Source organism: Dendronephthya gigantea, unplaced genomic scaffold (assembly GCF_004324835.1).
Source record: "Dendronephthya gigantea isolate DGI-Jeju-01 unplaced genomic scaffold, DenGig_1.0 000082F, whole genome shotgun sequence".
Taxonomy (NCBI): domain Eukaryota; kingdom Metazoa; phylum Cnidaria; class Anthozoa; order Malacalcyonacea; family Nephtheidae; genus Dendronephthya; species Dendronephthya gigantea.
Window position 1 is genome coordinate 591,268 of NW_021163092.1, and position 19,112 is coordinate 610,379.

A 19,112-nucleotide genomic window follows, 5' to 3' on the forward strand; every position below is an offset into this window, starting at 1 on the left:
TCATCAATGATCTACCTAAGAGTGTCTCAACCAACTGCTCCATGCTCCTCTACGCCGATGACACCAAGTGTTACAGAGCTGTTAATGACCAGAGCGACGCGGAGAAACTTCAACATGGCCTCGACCTCCTACATCGCGCCAGTACATCGGCGTATCTACGGTTTAACGTTGGCAAATGTGAGAATGTATCCTTCACTAGGAAGAAGAATCGTGTGGAAACTGTTTACCACTTGGTGAAGTTTCTTTGAAGAGTTCGTCTTGCCAGAAGGACCTTGGCTTGATTGTATGCAACACACTAACATGGAAAGAACACACAATCAAGGCTGTTAAGAAGGCAAATTTCATGTTAGGCCTGTTACGACGTAACTCCAACAAGTTCTTCTCCACTTTGGCAAAGCGACTTCTGTATGTAGCTCTGGTTCGATCCAACCTTGACTACGCCAGCGAAGCATGGTCAGGTCAATCCATCCAGTTGACTCGTTATGTGGAAGGTGTACAAAGGAGGGCTTCCAAATTCATTCTTAGTTGGCCTGGTAGTCTTGCATCGTATCGAGAACGTTTGGTCAAGCTACAACTCCTTCCTATCTGCTATTGGCACGAGATCAAAGATTTGATGTTTTTGCATGGGTGCATCTATGATAGGTTTGATGTAGATGTTGAACAGTACGTCAAATTCACACCACAATTGCAAGACCGTCAGTTGAGGAATTCCGGGGCAATGAATTTCGCGCTACCAAAAACAAAAACCAAGCAGTTCGAACACAGCTATTTCATCAGAACGTGTAGGTTATGGAACAGTTTACCAACCTCAGTAAAGGAAGTTAAATCACCACGTATTTTTAAGAATCTTTTGAAGCAAAAGTATTTCTTGGGTGTGAGTCATGTATTTGATGTGGATGTCTTTTGTACGTGGCGTTCTATTTGTCTTAAATGTAACTCTATACGTAATCTTTCCTCAGATAACTTCAGACTATGTTGTTAATCGTCTGAATCCACGTTTGTATTGTGTGTATATCTTGTCCAAATTTGTAAATAGTTATATATGTTACCTTGTAGCTATTGGGAGAATGCCTTGGTTAGGGTTGTGCTCTGTCGCAATCTCCCTTGTTGTCAAGTGTAATATTTAGACTTCACAACTGAAATAAAGTATATATAAATCACTTTGCCGTTTTCCCACCCATCTTGGGCAGAGTAAAAGAATGAGAACTTTGTTTTGTTATAATTTAGATGATTAGGACCAAAACAGTGTGCAATTAATATGGTTTACATGTAAGCGCATGTCTTAACTCGAACACGCTGCCAAAATTTAATACTGAAATTCTACAACGACTGGACTCAAACATTTGCCCCCTACTGTATAATAAAAGAAGATATTGGTATTAATTGTTTAGAATTATACAGGAAATGCATTTGCAGTTTGACCTTAAAGAACGACACTTACAACACAATGTTTACTTAGATTGCAAATGCTCCGTTACCCTTTTGATATCTTGTATTAGCTTGCTGTTTGCAGGTGTAAACAAAACATCATTCTCTTTAAGATTCATGCCGCCAAAATAAACGACGTTCTTCGAGATATTCAAGACATGTACAAAAGACTGGTATCAATGCTAGTTAAAGAGTGCGAAAGTAGACTTGGTAAACCACCATGTGACTACTCTATCATCGCCATGGGATCAGTAGCGAGGATGGAAGCAACGCCTTTTTCAGACCTAGAATTTGCTATTCTATACTCTGGAACGGAAAACGAGGAAAAGATCAACTATTTACGAACTTTGACATATTTTCTTCACTTGAAGTTTATCAATCTGGGAGAAACGATCCTACCAGCTTTAGGCATTGAAGAACTCAATAATTTTCACTCCTCGGATCCGGGTAGCATTTGGTTCTATGACTCGGTAACGCCTCGGGGTGTTTCTTTCGATGGAGCGATGCCGTGGGCTTGCAAAACCCCGCTGGGAAGAATGGCAACCGAGGATAAGCCGCCTTTGGAGTTAATACGAACACCTGAACAGATGGCTGAATTGCAAGATGAACAAATTGCTATAAAAGAAGGTTATCACTTAGGTAAAGCAATTCTATCATAAGGTTTCGTAAACACTTCGTAAGGTTTTTGTCTTTCGATGAATCAAACCTCTTCCTCGAGTTCTGTAAATTTGTTTTTTTTGCAATTATTGTTTATTATTATTATTTAGCTGATATCCTATCAAGGGTTGCATTACTTTATGGCGATGAAGCTTTACTCGCCGAGTACAATGAGCGTGTGGCTGAGAAATTAAATGCGACTTCGTCTTTAACAGAAAACGAATCCACTCGGACAGTTGGTTTCACAAGGGGAATTCAGCAAATGCTTGCCACCTTTTTTGATTACGATCCGAAACACTCCTACCGCTCTGGAAGCCGCCCATCACTGGGTTCGCTTTTCGACGCAAAGAGGCAATTCAACCGTCTAATCTCGCTGCTTCTTTCCGATTTGGGACTTATATTCGATATCAGATGCCCTTCGCCGTGGCAGATTGTTCCTGAGCTTCAAACTAGAGGATTCTTCAGCGAGGCGGCAGGTTCCAGTATCAAGGTGTACCTGTCGATTGCAAACGAACTACGATTGAAAACATACTATGGTTATAATAAACAAACAGAACTAATCTCCCCTGTTCCACAAAAACGCAACAAAACAGAGGAATCCGTAAACATCCCGATTTCCCAAATTTTTGATGAAAACGTTATGATTCGTCTTTTAAGTGTTACACACGATATGTACGAGCGTTGCTACAAGTTTTATCTGACGTATGTTCAGCAAGATAAAATCGACATCGATGTATTTGCAAATCCATTTGTTGCGTCCACAGATCCGAGATTGAGAGCGCTTCTTTATTATCGTCTCCATAATTTGCCAAAAGCTTTGGAATGTATTGAATCAGTGACGGGAGATAATCCAGAGTACAATAGTATTCTTCGAATAAAAGGAGTTATTTACCTCGAAGTCGGAGAATATAGCAAGAGCGTGGAATGTTGCATAAATGCGTTGAATGCTTACAAGAATAAAGATCTCGTAAACGTAAACGAATTTCTATGTTTTGCTGATCTAGCAAACGCACTAATACGTCTAGGGCAATATGATATGGCTAAAAGTCGTTTGGAAGAAGGAATTAGTAGACACAACGAAGCCTTTGGCGAACACTGCGAGACCACCATGCTTTGCACATTGCTGCATATAGTAGGCGTAGTTGAGGCTTACTCTCGTGATTTCGTGTCGGCCATTGAAACGTTTCGAAAAGTTGAACTGATCTATAAACAACGGTTCGTCAATGACACAGAAGTGCTTTATTTAAACTTAAGCATGGCTTGGGTGTTGAGCGAGCTCGATCAGTATGAGCAGTCGATGAACTATTTAAAATCAGCGATTGATTTAAGTCATAAGGAGTTTGGTGAACAAAGTTCGACCTCCCCGTTGGCTCAAACATACGCTGTTGCAGCCGCGGTATATGAGCGTTGCAATGTGAACGATAAAGCCCTGTCTTTCTTCAAAAGAAGTATGGAATTGTTTCAAACTGTTTTTGGCAACAATCCTATCCCAGGTAAGATTTGATATTAAAAGATTACTTGTTTTCCGTGACAAGTGAACTTCATTTTGCACGGAGAACATCAGCGCCGCCATCAGCAAGTAAGTCAGAATAAATAGTAACAACTCTATCTTGCAATGAGATTATTAGGGGCTCTTCACTGTATAACCCCGGCCGGTGCTGCATATTTAATCAGTTATTACTGGCTGCCGTAAGCAAGCTCGAAGTTCTGATTGGCTGGAACATGCAATTGTCTGGTCGTGAGTATGACAATGCATGGTATGCGTAATACTGAGGTATTCGTAATAAGGTATGCGTGAGACAAAAATTTCTCACCTGAGTAACCCTACTGTTTATTACCTATATAAGGGGCTGTTTACATGAGCCCGGTTACCCGAGATTCAACGAAGCGTGAGAGGACTTTGAGGTATTAAGTCTTTATGATACCAAACAAGCACATGCTATTGTTGTGGTGATTATACGACTGCCATGATCATGCTATCTGCTCATTACAATACCTCAAAATCATCTTACGCTTCGTTGAATCTCGGGTAACCGGGCTCATGTAAACAGCCCCTAAACTGTGTCACAGTATTGCAGTGTTGCTCGCAAGAGAACATCCGGTCTCACTGTGAATCAAAATTCAAGGCAAATCCTCTCGCATCCTGTTTGTGCAAACCTGAAATTTTTTAAACTTCTTTTTAAAACTTTCACTAGTTAATAACAAGATTTAGGGCTGCTTTCCGCTGTCGTGTTTTTTCGACGTGCGTACAAGCACCGTAAAAGTTTCAAATAATTTAAATGATACTTATAAAATCTACGATTGATAGATGCATAGGCCAGGGATTAGATTCTGTTCAAGAGTCGGTGTGTGTTTTTTTGGCATAAAATTAATTACATAACATTTTAAGCTTTTACCAGTTTCCCTTAAACTTTGTGGAAATAAGAGTCTTTTGAAAAAGTATTATCAAATTTTTTTAACTAGAACATATAAAAATCGAACAGCAAGTACAGTTGAAAATCGGACCCCATACATACAATTTCGCCCATTAAGAATTAAAATAACTTTTTTACTTTTAGGTTATTTACCCTTATTAACTAAAGTGGAGAATTTAGAAATTGCGGTGCAGCATGCGAGAAAGTTGTATAATGGAAAACCTAATTTCATTATCGCTTTGATGCTGAAAAATCTGGGAAATGCTTTGCATTCGGAGAAATCCCTTGAGTATTTTCAAGAAGGAAAGGCGATTATGGATGAACTTTTGGGACCAAATCATGTTCATGCTGTGACTTCTGGCATACTTAATAGCATGGGTGTAGTTTATCGTGATGTGCATGGTGATTTATTAAAATCGTTCCAGTGCTTGCAGGATGCTCTTACCATGAACCTTGTAGTTTTTGGAGAGGATAGCACTAGCGATTGCAGCGAGGCAGTCTATCAGAATATTGGCTTTACTGCGCAGCAGATGGGCGATCTCAGCAAAGCAAAAGATTACTTTCTCGAAGTTGTGAAAATACGTCGAAAAATGCCCATAACCAGAGATTCATGTGCGGAATTTGTGGCTACTCTTTACCACATCACCTCGGTCTGCGAATCTCAAGGAGAGCACGATGATGCACTAAAATTTTTAGAGGAAGCAAGGGATGTCGCGAAAGCGGGCGGTTATAATGATTGGGATGTGGTATACATATTACTAAAACTTATTAAAAAGTATTCGACGATGGCGTCGGCTGAATCTGTTGCCAAATCCGAGATATGTAATCGAGAAGCGAAAGAAATGGCCTTGATTTTACCAGAAGATGAATCTCTTCCACCTTGGCTGTTGAAACGAATCGAGACACTAAAGAACTCCTAACTGATACACATTTAGAGATAATTACCTATCTTCTCACTTGACAGGAAATAATTATAAATTATAGGGTAGCTACAAACATGCAGCGAGCGCAACAAGCCTTATTAAAAAACATGGCTGCAAACATTTAGTAAATTTTACGCATATTGCATAACGAAACAAATGAAATTCCTCATAAATGCGCATTTTCAATAGATTGCGTATGCATGTATTTAATATTTTCAATAGACGTGCGTATGTACAACTTCCTATAGTTTCTATACAGTTATAGAAACACGCGTGGGAGTTTGGGAGAGGGACGGGCAAGTTTTTCCACGTTATTTCGAGTTCTCCCAAACTCCGACAAGTGTTTCTATAGCTTTATAGAAACACAGGAAAAAATGTTTTTTATTTCTTTTATAATATAACTCGATAAAAAGATTTTGTATATACAAATATTATAATTTGATTTAACTACACATTCTCATTACATTACTTCGCTTGTCAAGTTCGTCAGGAAAGTCCCGTGTCTCCAGTATACAGTTATAGGCACGCGTTTCTCGACCAATCAGCACGCGCGCACTATAAATGCTATATTATAATCCAATTTGATTATGAAATATTTATACATTATAGGTACCCGTGCATGCATATTTTCTGTATATTTGAAAAATAAGTATATGTTAAAAAAACTAATAAAATGGCTATATTTTTTTTCGTGTATATATAAGGCAACCATTTTCGTGAATATCCACTTTGTTTCACAGCAGAAAAGACCTTCGGTCCCTGGATTTTAAGGCTGGTATTGCATTCTACCAGCGCAATCATCTAAATATAGATGCGCATAACAAAGTTGAGCAAACAAAGGATATTTTTTCAGTACCAGAGACCTAAAATATTTTGCGCATCTGTGCATGCATCAGAACACTTGTTGCTTCTTTACACACCCTGAATATATGTAAGCATTTCTTACTTGAAACAGTTTATCCTTACAGGTGTAGCTCAGTGGACTGTATAAGACTGGAACGCTCACTCATTGACTTTCCCTCATTCATGGGTGAAGCCAAGATGGCAGTCATTGAAGCCTTTCTTGTGGTTATGATCCAGGCCTCTTCCGCGGACATTTCAAAGGAAAATCATAATTGTCGCAACCGCTGGGCATTTTGTTGTCGCTGTCTAAAAATTGCGGGCGCATTTCTTCAAGAAAAATTTTAATTCTTCGAACGCCAAAAACATGTATTTTGAGGAGCTTTTTCTCCATTTTTACTGGTTTGTTCACGGAAATAAAAGGGTGTATTCAAAGATTACGTTCCCGTGCTTGCATACAAGGGTATAACGACATTCTCACGTAAATATTTGCGAAAGATTTTTATTTGCAAATGGGCGACAAGTTGAAGTATTTCACTCATTGTCAAAGTTTCAGGACCAGGTTACAGCAGTATGCAAACAACGAATTAACCCTATTTTACTCTTGACAGAAGCTGACATATTGTTGTTTCCACTGGCGTGTTCATTAATCTATTTGTCCCTTCTCACGCGAAATAATAAGTATACCTTAACATGCATTTTTCTATAGAAATAACACCTTTTCCTCTTTCGATTTCGTGAAAACTGACCTTTGCCTTCAGTTATAAAGTATATTTTATGAAAGTTAAATCATGTTTTGTTTTATTGAAACATTAGCCACTCATGGAAAAAATGCTCTAGATGTTGTAATTTCACAAACCACTTATGCTCTGAAAATGCCATGTTGTAACATACTTACGAACTTCCTTCTGTATGAGTTGTTATGATGTAAAAATTGCTGCAAAAGTGATTTTAATATGTCCAAGTATTGGTTGTTATGAATTATGAAAAGTCCTATTGATTTGGTAAGTTTTAAGAATCTAACCACAAACTTTAATATGGGCATACTTGCTTTGTGAAATTATGTGATGCTGTGACACATATATAAAAATATTTCAAAATTTTTACCAGTGCCCCTCTCCGAAACATGGCTTAAAACTATCCATATTGTTCAAACTTCATAAAAAAGTTAGTGGGCATGCTGAGAAAAATGCGCACAATACTTATTTTTGTCTGTAAACAAACATATAAATTAGCCTGTGGGATATGTTACTTCCTATTTCTGATCATTTAACTAGAGTATAATAAAATTATTTGAGCAAAAATTTAGTATAACATTGCTTGCATCAAAATACAATAATGGGGATCTTTAGAACCTTTCATTTTCCTAATGGAGGTTGAAATATATATGTTTGAGCTCAATTTGGCCTGAGACTGTTGCTATAGCTGTCCATATTTCACTTTATTTTATAAAAATTATTAAATAAATGATGTAGAGGAGTCGAGATTGTTTGCATAGCACAGTTGTATATATTTTATAAATTGATTAATATGGAAAGATCAACATCTGATAAAATGAACATAACTATTTTGGTTTCAATACTCTCATCAGTCTCATGCCATAGTTCCACTGTGAAGACTCTGGTGGCTTTTTTAAGTTAATGTCCAGCTGAAAGCTGACAAATGACTGAAAGCTTCCTGCAATAAATGCTTCCTTAACTGCTAACTAACCAACGACAACCACATTGTGACTGAAATTCTTAATTTCCACACGAAAGTGACGAACAAAGTTGTGAGTGTGACAAACCAACATATTGTTTGCTAATTTAGATCATTCGGATGCTTTCTCAATGCCATGTTTTGTACCACAAGATACAACAAAACCAGCAGTTACACGTACATGATATTCTTCTTTTCGTTAAAAACCGAATTCTTTCTTTTACTGCAAAAGTATGCAACTATCTTCACTCCTATCAGCCGCCATTTTTTAAATATACGATGTGCGTGGATGCCAAGTTCGCGCATGCTCCGTACAAAATGCCCAGCTGTTAATTGTCGCTATTTTACCTAGAAAAATTTCCGCACTGGAGGCCTGGATCATACCTATATACAAAGTCTTCAGGGTACGCCATGCATCTTGGCTTCAAACTTCCGACAGAGTGAGCGTACAGACTTCTTTGAGTTCATTGGTGTAGCTACCCTGGCGATTTAGTTTCGCTATGCAAATTTTTGGAGTACATGGGGAGAGACAAAAGTTCCTGGTTTGAAATGCGCGCAGATTTAAAATACTACTTTTGATGCTGTAAATAACTTTAGGGCGCCGAAATTCTCAGTTCAGCTTGTAGCAGATTATGTTTATGGGCATTGATCGAAGACCATACTAAAAATGACTTGAGAGTCATGATTTTTAACGCTTGTTAGCCTTGCTGATTAGAAATCAATAATTTCTAATTCAGTTTTTACAATTTCAAAAAAGTTAAACAAAAAATCTAAGAATTGGGTATTGATGTTGCATTCAATTAAGATAACCATTGAAAGCTCAAAAATAAAGCTCAAATACAAAGGAATAAAGTCGCTTCGCGCGAAAAATATCGCTAGTGGAAAACCGGCTTAAAGTCTTGGTCTTAAATTGGAACTACCAGTCCAATCTTGCACTGCAGTGATCAAGGTGTGTACAGACTACACTGTGCACACCTTTGCACTCCAATTGAATTCACCAGTGGGTTTGACAACCCTGATTTAAGTTTTGAATTATATGTAAGATGTTTTTGGCAACAAACTTATAACAAGATATGTTGTTTTATAGACAGCTTTATATCCTTGTAATTTAATATACAATTTGTATGCAATCATATATATGCAATACAGAAATGTTTCCTCAAGGGACAAAATCAATAATTTCTAATTCAGTTTTTACAATTTAAAAAAAGTTAAACAAAAAATCTAAGAATTGGGTATTGATGTTGCATTCGATTAAGATTGAAAGCTCAAAAATAAGCGTGTGTTATCCATGTTCATTATACAAAATGTATGCTCCCGAGAGAAGTAGTGAGTTTTGTTTTCCCAAGAGTCTGCCTGTTGAGCCTTGAGGGAAAACAAAACTCACTATTTCCTGAGGTAGTGTACATTAAATGCGTTATATAGGAACAAAAACATACATGTTACACAACAATTTCATTTCCAAAAAAACCACGTTACTTTGTTATGACAAGAAGCGAGCAACAATTTCCCTGGCGGGGCGTTTATTTAAAGTCATGTGACTACGAATGAACCAATCACATTTAAAATACACAGGACCTATGTAACAAAATCCTATAGCTATATTAATAATGCTAAGGACGGCATTCGACAACTTCCGCTAGTTTAACATGTTATATACTAGTTTTAATGGAAAATCAGTTTTGCATTTGTTTACGTGTGACTTCGTAACTGAGGCTGAGGTCTAGCGGAATTTGCTCATCAACGCATTGTTAATATATAATGATTAACATTGATAGCGCTCGCTTAACATTCTAATCTAGCCATGTCTTTGATTCGAACACGAAGACAAATGATATCGCGGTGGATATTGGCCAACTTTATTGAATTGCCATGCGGTCTTTTTAAAAATATAACAGGCTTTGCAGTATGCACATGCGCAGAAGCGTACCAATATTGTGCAGCCTGCCCGCTATAAGTACCTCTCCTGCGGCCTGCGCAGTACTGCCTCATACAGCCCACTGTTGATTGTGAAAGTAACGAATTGTCAAGTTCGGTGTCAGCCAGTGATCATAATCTTATCTCATCGATCTTCAGTCTTGCTGCTTCCAAAACGAGAATAAATATGCCGTCAATTCCCTTCGGTTTGCTTGAGGAGCCCGAAACAAGAAAACCTTCGAAGGCGCGCTTGGCTTTGGCTGTATCGTTTCTGGTGCTACTGGTTTTATCGATTGTATTCATATCTTTGTACGCCGTCGAAAAGAATAAATCAGACAGCGAGGGAAGCTCATCGAAACACAAGCAGCCGAACGGTACAGCAACACCGAGCAACACCACAAGTGCCACAACTAACCGGCCAACTATAAATAGTACAACCATTTCGCCAACAAATTTTACTACTGCGAGCCCAACTCCCCCGACGAAGACTTGTAGCACGCCAGCTTGTATCGTGAGTGCTGCAGGTACGTATTATGTTATAAATTTACTGCGTCTTCAAAGTTTTTGTTTATAAAGTAGGTCCATCTAAAAAATTTTGAAAATCCAATGCCCAAAACCGGAATATTTTAATACTCGTGGAACAAATTTGTTAGAATTATAACTGTTCACAATATATATAAATATTTAATTTTGTGCTATTAGGAAGCAGCTGTCAGCTGGATATTTGTCATTGTGTATTGTATGCAATCCCGCTCCGCATATCACGTGTTGGGCGGCTTTGTTGTGATGTTGCAGTAGGCGTAGAATTTGCGTCCGCAAGATATTTATCTTTTGAATGCAACATTGTAAAGTAAACCCGGTTTTCCACTGGCGATATTTTTTGCGCGAATCGACATTTTGACTTTTGTTTCAGAGCTCTCAACTGCAACCATCTGGAACAAATTGCTCAAATACAAAGGAATAAAGTCGCTTCGCGCGAAAAATATCGCTAGTGGAAAACCGGCTTAAAGTCTTGGTCTTAAATTGGATCTACTAGTCCAATCTTGCACTGTAGTGATCAAGGTGTGTACAGACTACACTGTGCACACCTTTGCACTCCAATTGAATTCACCAGTGGGTTTGACAACCCTGATTTCAGTTTTGAAATATATGTAAGATGATTTTGGCTACAAACTTATAACAAGATATGTTGTTTTATAGACAGCTTTATATCCTTGTAATTTAATATACAATTTGTATGCAATCATATGCAATACAGAAATGTTTCCTTGCAAATTGTCAATATGCATGCAAGAGTGTATATACACATTAGTGAACTCCAGAGCTTCCATTTGCCCAAATCAGACAAATCTCCTCCCATTTTAAATGGGCCATGCACTTCTGTTTTATGTACCAGTAACTGGAATTAATGGGGATTTGATCAAGGGAATGAAACATATTTGCTAATTAGGCAATACCGCAATAGGGCAAATCAATTATGGTCACAATTTTACACTTTATATAGTATGAGCTGTATAATTAAAATGAAATTGATGGTGGTTCAGGAAACCTATATCTCTTATGTTGTTAGGCAAGACCCAACATTTTACTACATAGGCAAGAAGCACATTTTTAATCTGACTGTTTGAAATCTAGCTTAAGCAAACACTAGTTGTATCATCTACATTTTACATAACAATACCCATTATATTGGCTTTGCGGTGAAATATTGCTCACAAGAATGCACTACCATGGGTGGTGCTGTTCATGCAATCTAGGAAATTAAATATTTTTTGCGCCAGATTTAACAACCTGTAATTTCAGCAAGAGTCAGTTTGAAGCTACATTTTGATTTTTCTAATACCTCTGAATTTTGCTTTTTTAGAAATTCTTAATAAACTTGACCAATCCACAAAGCCATGTGATGATTTTTATCAGTACAGTTGTGGAGGATTTTTGAAAAAGAATTTTATACCTGATGACAAATATCACATTGATTCATTTACTGCAGGAAATGATTTTGTTCAATATACCTTGAGGGGTCTATTGCAAGATGAACAATTGATGTCAAATTACTCTGTGGTATTGACCTAAAACTTTATTAATAAAAGCTAAAATGATGCCCGGGTAGTGTCGCAGCTCCTTGCAAGAATGGTTTTCATTGGCTGAACTTTGCAATAAATTTCTGTTTCAACCAATGGCACAGCCTCGCTCTTTAAAAGCATAGAAAAACATTATCCAATCGGACGAAAGCTTCCGAGAGCTGCGACATGTCCCAAATGATGTAGCGTCCCACAATATGGCTGCCATAATTTCCGCTTTTCGAAATATTTCACCTGTTTCTTTTGAATTGTGACCATGTACTAGAATAAATCAACTCACAATTGAAAAGGAGGAGGATTTTGAATAAGAATAATTGAAAATCCTGCGTGAGAGAAGAATTAAAGCATGAACTTCGATAACGATCGCCTTGCGTTATATATCTCATCTTACAGTAATAAGGAACGTGGAAAACAGCTCTGTGTGTTTCCTTTTACTCTCTTTGTTTACATTTTGATCTGTTATTTTTACATCGTCATCGAACTGTCTGCCTATCGATCTCCTAGAAATATTCGACTAGCGTTAAAGACTAATTGCTTATCTAAACGGTAAAAAGGAAATTTTCTGAAAGAGCTTACTAAAATTAGTAAGACTGCCAAGTTTGGCTGCGAATTGTTGTAAATTACGGAAATTATAGCCAGGGCCGTAGCTAGAAGCTTAATTGGGGGGGGAATTTACACCCCCCCAATTAAGCGGTCTAGCTACGGCCCTGAATATAGCCATGCGAAGTTGTCGATTTTTTTATACTTTTGTATCAGTATTACGACCGGGAGTTTGCAACTAAATTAGTTACACATTTCCTTGCGTAATACAAAAGTGTACAATCCGTATTTTACCAAATTTCGCACCCAAACTTTGCCTTTGCACTAATTCAAGTACGCTCTTTCTAGCTGTGGCGATTTTTTTTCTTTTTATTACTTCTATCAAAAATTAGTCAAAAGCGGCAATATGGGCGGCAATTTTTAAATTTGGCGGCTCCATATTGTCGTGGGCTTTTATATTGTATATTAGCTTTTAAATGCCTCGATCAAGACTGTAAAGTGTTTAATACCTTTAGGATCCAAAGTCAGCTCTCTATAAGGCATTCGTATACTACAAGTCCTGCATGAACGACAGCAACATCGAAAGCGCCGGGATCAAACCAATTCTTGACGTCATAGAAAAACATGGCTCCTGGAACATAACTAACAGAAACTGGAATGGAGATTCCTGGGAACTGGAGAAAGTCCTTGCCAGAGTACTCGTTGATACTCAAGTACCAGTATTTCTTGGTTTGGATATACAACAATCGTATTTCAATACATCTGAAGTTTTCATTACGGTAATAATGTTGTGGATTTGTTTCTGTATATAGATTCAGTTTATGAACAGCTGTGTTAAGAGCTCACTTTATGCAACTAAACGTACAGTATAAAGTAGCCTTTACTGACGTTCGTATACCCAAATGGATACACCTTGATATTTACGTAAAGAAATTAGTGTCACTAATTTAAGTCTGGTTGTAATTACCGGTTAGATAAGTGGAGGGATTATTGGATTCAACGAAAGACAACTGGACAAAGAGCAATCGCGCTCGAGAGAGTTCACACTGAAACAGAAAAAAGCTGAGGTAAATACAAACATAGTTAACACAAAATTTTTTGCTGATGTGGGAATTTGAAAATATTTCACATTGTATATATATATATATATATATATATATATATATATATATATATATATATATATATATATATATATATATATAAATATATATATATATATATATATATACATATTTATATAAATGACGTAGTTCGTCGAAAAAATCATTTAAACTGTTATAGTCGGTTTTGCCCGCCGACTAATAATTATATTGCGCGATTGCTCACATGATGGGTGATTAATCAACCGAGCAGGGGCGCCGGAAGCAGTTTAGGGCGCCGGGGGGAGAGTTTCAGAAAAGGGCACATTCATTTTACCTTAGCAACTACACGAAGAGGAAACTCAAATTTAGAAGTACATGCGAACTTGCAAATCCACGCATTTTCAATAATATTACCGGCTAGTTTTAATGCGAAAAGTAGGTATCATGATTTCCGGCGGACTCGACCATGGTCGAATACGCCATTTTCTGACGAACTCGACCATGGTCGAATACGCCATTTTCTGGCGAACTCGACCATGGTCGAATACGCCATTTTCTGGCGAACTCGACCATGGTCGAATTCGCCATTTTCCGACGAACTCGAATTCGCCATTTTCCGAGAGAATCTTTTATGTAACATATACCATGTAAAAAGTTTGTGTTTTTATAACTTCATTTTATTGTTCTGTGGTGTGCTTTGCAAGCAAAATGATAAAGTTACTGTATTTCAGGGTTCTGACGTTTATAAGGACTACAGAAAGTTTATGTCCACCATATTCCAATTACTTGGAGCAAATTCCACGGTTGATGATGAAGTGAAGCGTATTGTCAATATGGAAGATAAATTTTTAAATGTATGGATTTTTTATGCAAAAATGAAGCATTTTCGTCTACTCTTACCCGGTTGCCATCTTTGAAGTCAATTCGAAGCCGAATTGGGTACCATGCCATTTCTTTTGTTTTTTCTTTTTGGTCGACGATCGCGCCAAAAAAATGGGCACTGGTTTCCAATTGGAGGTAAAATTATAGAATATCAGGCCAATATGTTTACTTTCTTGTTCCTTGAAAGTCCAATTCAAGTACTGTAACATAAAAAAAGATGGTTCAATATGCCATGGCATTCGCTGTTAAGAGTTGGGTTGGCCAGGTATTCTATAATTACTGCCAATTCAAACTGGCTTTTGGTGAAGTAAGCAGGGTTTCCACAATTAAAGGTAATTTTCTTCAAAATGATAACTATACGTGGAAGGGAGGTATTTTTTTTGATAGGATACAGTAGCGGATTCAGGGTAAGTCGGAATGAATTACATGGCTTAATCTCCGATTCAAAATACCTTTATGACAACAATTAGTATTGGCTATTTATTTCTAAAGAATATTTTTATGCAAAAATCCACCGACACGACCGCAAGTTAGAGCTGCAGTAATTTATTCTGACTTACTCTAGATCGGCCACTGATAGGATATATATTATGCAGGCTCTTTTAAAATGATGTGTCTCTCTTTTTGTCATTGCTATCCTCCCATGAGAGCAGTCTTATGCAAATAAGTCGCGGAAATCCTGCAAATAAGTAAAATTATCATGAATTTACTAGGGGAATTAATGAACAGGATTTCATATGCGTTGTTCAAAAAAAGTGTAGCAGGGATAGTCTAAGATAGATATTACCTTTTTTTAGATGCAAAAGTCTCTCAATGGAAGTAACTTCAAATTAGATAATATTTCTTTAATGACCATAGATGAGTTGAATAATTTAACATCGTTCAAGGTGGGTAAAATTAGCTCACTATTGTTAATGAACTTAATCGGTTTTAACGTATCGATGCACCGTTTAGCCGCCGTTTGTATATTGTTGTGTCGTGCCATATCTTTCTACTATGCTATGCCGCACCTATGCTTTATCACATCAGTGTTGTATCCATGGTATGTCATACTTATATACAACATCCCTTCATTAGACCATGCTACTATACAATACCATAAATAACCAGGGTACCCTCTTTACCATACAAAGTAACACTCGTTATATACAACCCCCATACCACGCCACAACATTAGATACCATACCATACCCATGCAAGAAAACCCTTGCCACACCGAAGCAAACCCGAAATACCAGAAATACCCATGCCACACCAGAGCAAACCAGACTATGCAATATACCATACCGTACCGTACTGTACCATACCATACTATATTATACCGTACCATACCGTGTCATACCATACCATACCATACCATACCATACGGTACATACCATACCATAACATACTATATTATACCGCACCATATCGTACCATACCATAAAGGCCCTGAGAATGAGGTTAACCATGCCATATCATACCATACAATACCATACCCATCATACCATACCATACCATACCATACCATACCTAGCATACCATACCATACCATACCATACCATACCATACCATACCATACCATACCATACCATACCATACCATACCATACCATACCATTCAATAACCATACCATACCATACCATACCATACCATGCCATGCCATACCATACCATATTATCACATATCATACCATCCATATCATATACAATACCAATACAATAACCATACCATTCCGATACAATAGCTTTACCCGCACATGTTCATATTTCATGGTATGCACCTTATTGTTAGCGTATAAATGTAAATTCTTAACCCTTCTCTCCACTCTTCTTTCAGTTCAATTGGACAACGTATTTTGACGAGGCATTGAACGGCACAAGTGAATCAATTAAACCAGGCCAAAAGATAATGGTATTGCTGCCAAATAATATTAAAGACATCGTCGATTGGCTTGAAAAACAACCCAAGAGGTACGAATTTAACAAGGCAGGGGCACGGGAAGTTATTTACAGTCGGAGAGTATTTGTGCGATGGCGCTTGCAGAACTACAGGGTAACTCCTCCCCCCCCAGCGCCGAGAATATTTTGAAAAATCAAGAATCAGGAATGTGATTTCATGCATTTTCTAAGACAGATTTTCTGGGTTTGAAACAGTGAATTTTCTAAAGACTGGAGAATAACTGACGGTTTTTTGGCCGCCATCTGTGAAACTAATTTAAAGCCCAACTAAAGCCTTTTTTAAAAAATAAAGTTTTAATACGTTTGCAAGTCTTTCAGCCACCTGACGGCAATTGATTAGATATCCCAAATATTTAATGAATGAATCACGTATATCTGTCTTGTTTATTTCAGTCTGCTTGCCAATGAGATAACGTGGAGCATTATTCAAAGCACTATAAATAACCTACCGAAGGCTTTCCGAGGAGCACGAGAGAAATATTACAAGAGTCTCAAAATAAAACTCACTCCAAGATGGAAGGCTTGTAATGCTTTAACGAACAGATTTTTCACACATGTTACAACTCTGCTGTATGTAAACGGACACTTGTCAGAAGACGCGAGGAATAGGGTTAGTTATATTTTAACATTTTACTTCGCATGCATTTAAATGTCGCATCATGTTATTTCACGCTAATAGACCTTTGAGGTGCTTACGTCATGTCGGTCTCGAACAATGAATCGCAATGCAATCTGGGAAACAAGTGGGACAAAATTGTATAGATAGAAAACTGTGTGACGTAAGCACTTCAGAAGGCTATACACGCTCTAGAATATGTTGCATCTCAGGCTCAAGAATTTTTATATGACTAAGATTTTCGGTGGAGTTTGTAGCGGGGTAGTTGTATGGTAATAGTACGATGCTTAACGGCGCAAAATTCAGTAATATAATTATCATATATACACATATATGCTTGCTTAAACACTGTGTATCTTTTTAGACTGCAGAAATGTTTGATGAGGTCAAAGACCAGTTCATTGCTGGTTTGAGCGAACTAAATTGGATGGACAATGCAACCCGCGCTCAGGCACAGCTTAAGGCAAGTAGCTAAATGAAAGGGTTTTGACACCGTTCGTGGTATATTATTATTATATTAGTTCTGGATACTAATACGGCATTAAAACTTCAGTTTTTACACTGAAGGCTTTCTTTTACACAGGATTAAAAGAAGGCTTTCACACAGGATTGAGCTTTTACACTTTAGTGTTCACACAGGATTAAAAACCTCAGTTTTCACACACAAATGTACCATCAATGCCAGTGGTTAATCAAATTAATAGATGTTTCTGTACTATGTAGCTGAAAAAAATGAGAGACTGGATTGGATTTCCATTGTTTATCAAAAATACAACAAAGTTAAACAGTTATTACAGCAATGTAAGTAAACTTACTATCCCCATTCCTATTGTAATTAAACATCTTTAATGGGTGAAAAACCTGATATTTTATATAGATTAAATTTATGATTCACCTTTGGCGACTTCTGTTCAAATTATGCTGCAGCACTATGAATTTTGCAAATGAATAGATGTCAGTTTTTACTTATATCAATATCAATATGTATGGTGTAAATGAAATACATTATGCATTTATTAAAATTTTGACAGAAAGTCTGATGAAATTTTTGTTAATGTTCCTAGGTTCAAGTCGATGTGTCTCATCTTTTGCGAAATAGCCTGAATGTCCTAAAAGATCAATCTGTAAAGAAAATAAACGAATTAGGGAAACCTCCGGATGATGGCAGGTATTTTCCCTGAGTACGAGCGTTGGACGATTTGAGAAATTGTCAGAAGCAAGTTTTTTTGACAGAGAAGTCGTCATGCAAGTTTTTTCTCCACGCCGGCTTATTAACTCAAGATTAATTGGCTCAACTTACGCTTCTCTTAACACTTGTTTCAAAAGTTCGAGTTCACAAAATTTTCACTCAGTTTTCTATTCATGCAACTGTTCAAATTTTTAATTAACAATATTTTAAGTATTTAAATTCTGTTTCTAGGTTTTCCATGCCACCTCTTACAATCAATGCTTATTATAACGCTCGAGCAAACGGAATGAGTAAGTCTTTATCCTTTTTTTTCTATTTTCTAAATGTTAGTTGGATTTTTTTCTCTTCTCCTTAATTACTTGCCCCATATTATCTATTTTACATAAACAGCTTGGGCATCAAATATTGTTGTTATACCTCGTTCAAAGAAGATGCGATGCATTCATGTGTTATGTTTTATAATTTTGAAACACGTTTTAGGACATTTTCTGCTTCAACATGCACGAACTTGTTACTCGTAAAATGTCTATAAACAAACTAGTACATAACACTTCGCTCACTCTAGACTTGCTCCAAGTCTGCCTTTTGATAGTATAAAATTAGTATACTGACACCACTCTCCTCCGCAGAGGCTTTTAGCATGCAATATAATAGTGGTAATGTAAGGATAGTAGAGGAGATAATGGCACCCTAAAATCGGGCGAGGAGAGAGAGAGGGGAGAGGTTAGGGTACCATTATACTAATTTTTTTAGGGTGCCATTAATTTTTTTTAGGGTGCCAGTATACTAATTTTATACCATCAAGAGGCAGACTTGGAACAAGTCTACGCTCACCCCTGCGTTTCATGACCTTTCACAGCTGGCGAATAAATTGTAATCAAATTGTTCGTACTCGCAAATCA

At 37.2% G+C, this 19,112-nt stretch overlaps 1 protein-coding gene across 2 annotated transcripts in view; it reads left to right on the forward strand.

Annotated features, from left to right (window-relative positions):
* Positions 1–9,919: 9,919 nt before the first annotated feature.
* The window catches only part of LOC114532887 (endothelin-converting enzyme homolog), a 32,083-nt gene continuing 22,890 nt past the window's right edge, over positions 9,920–19,112 (forward strand). Inside the window, exons 1-12 of one of the 2 annotated variants that reach the window (XM_028554476.1) lie at positions 9,920–10,401; positions 11,742–11,938; positions 13,014–13,277; positions 13,473–13,565; positions 14,315–14,437; positions 15,263–15,352; positions 16,284–16,417; positions 16,799–17,015; positions 17,386–17,484; positions 17,745–17,822; positions 18,086–18,189; positions 18,442–18,500. In XM_028554476.1, coding sequence (XP_028410277.1) covers positions 10,065–10,401; positions 11,742–11,938; positions 13,014–13,277; positions 13,473–13,565; positions 14,315–14,437; positions 15,263–15,352; positions 16,284–16,417; positions 16,799–17,015; positions 17,386–17,484; positions 17,745–17,822; positions 18,086–18,189; positions 18,442–18,500 — 1,795 coding nt within the window. In that variant the 5' untranslated portion in view covers positions 9,920–10,064. The remainder of the gene's footprint in view (positions 10,402–11,741; positions 11,939–13,013; positions 13,278–13,472; positions 13,566–14,314; positions 14,438–15,262; positions 15,353–16,283; positions 16,418–16,798; positions 17,016–17,385; positions 17,485–17,744; positions 17,823–18,085; positions 18,190–18,441; positions 18,501–19,112) is intronic. The other variant, XM_028554475.1, reaches the window with a different exon arrangement.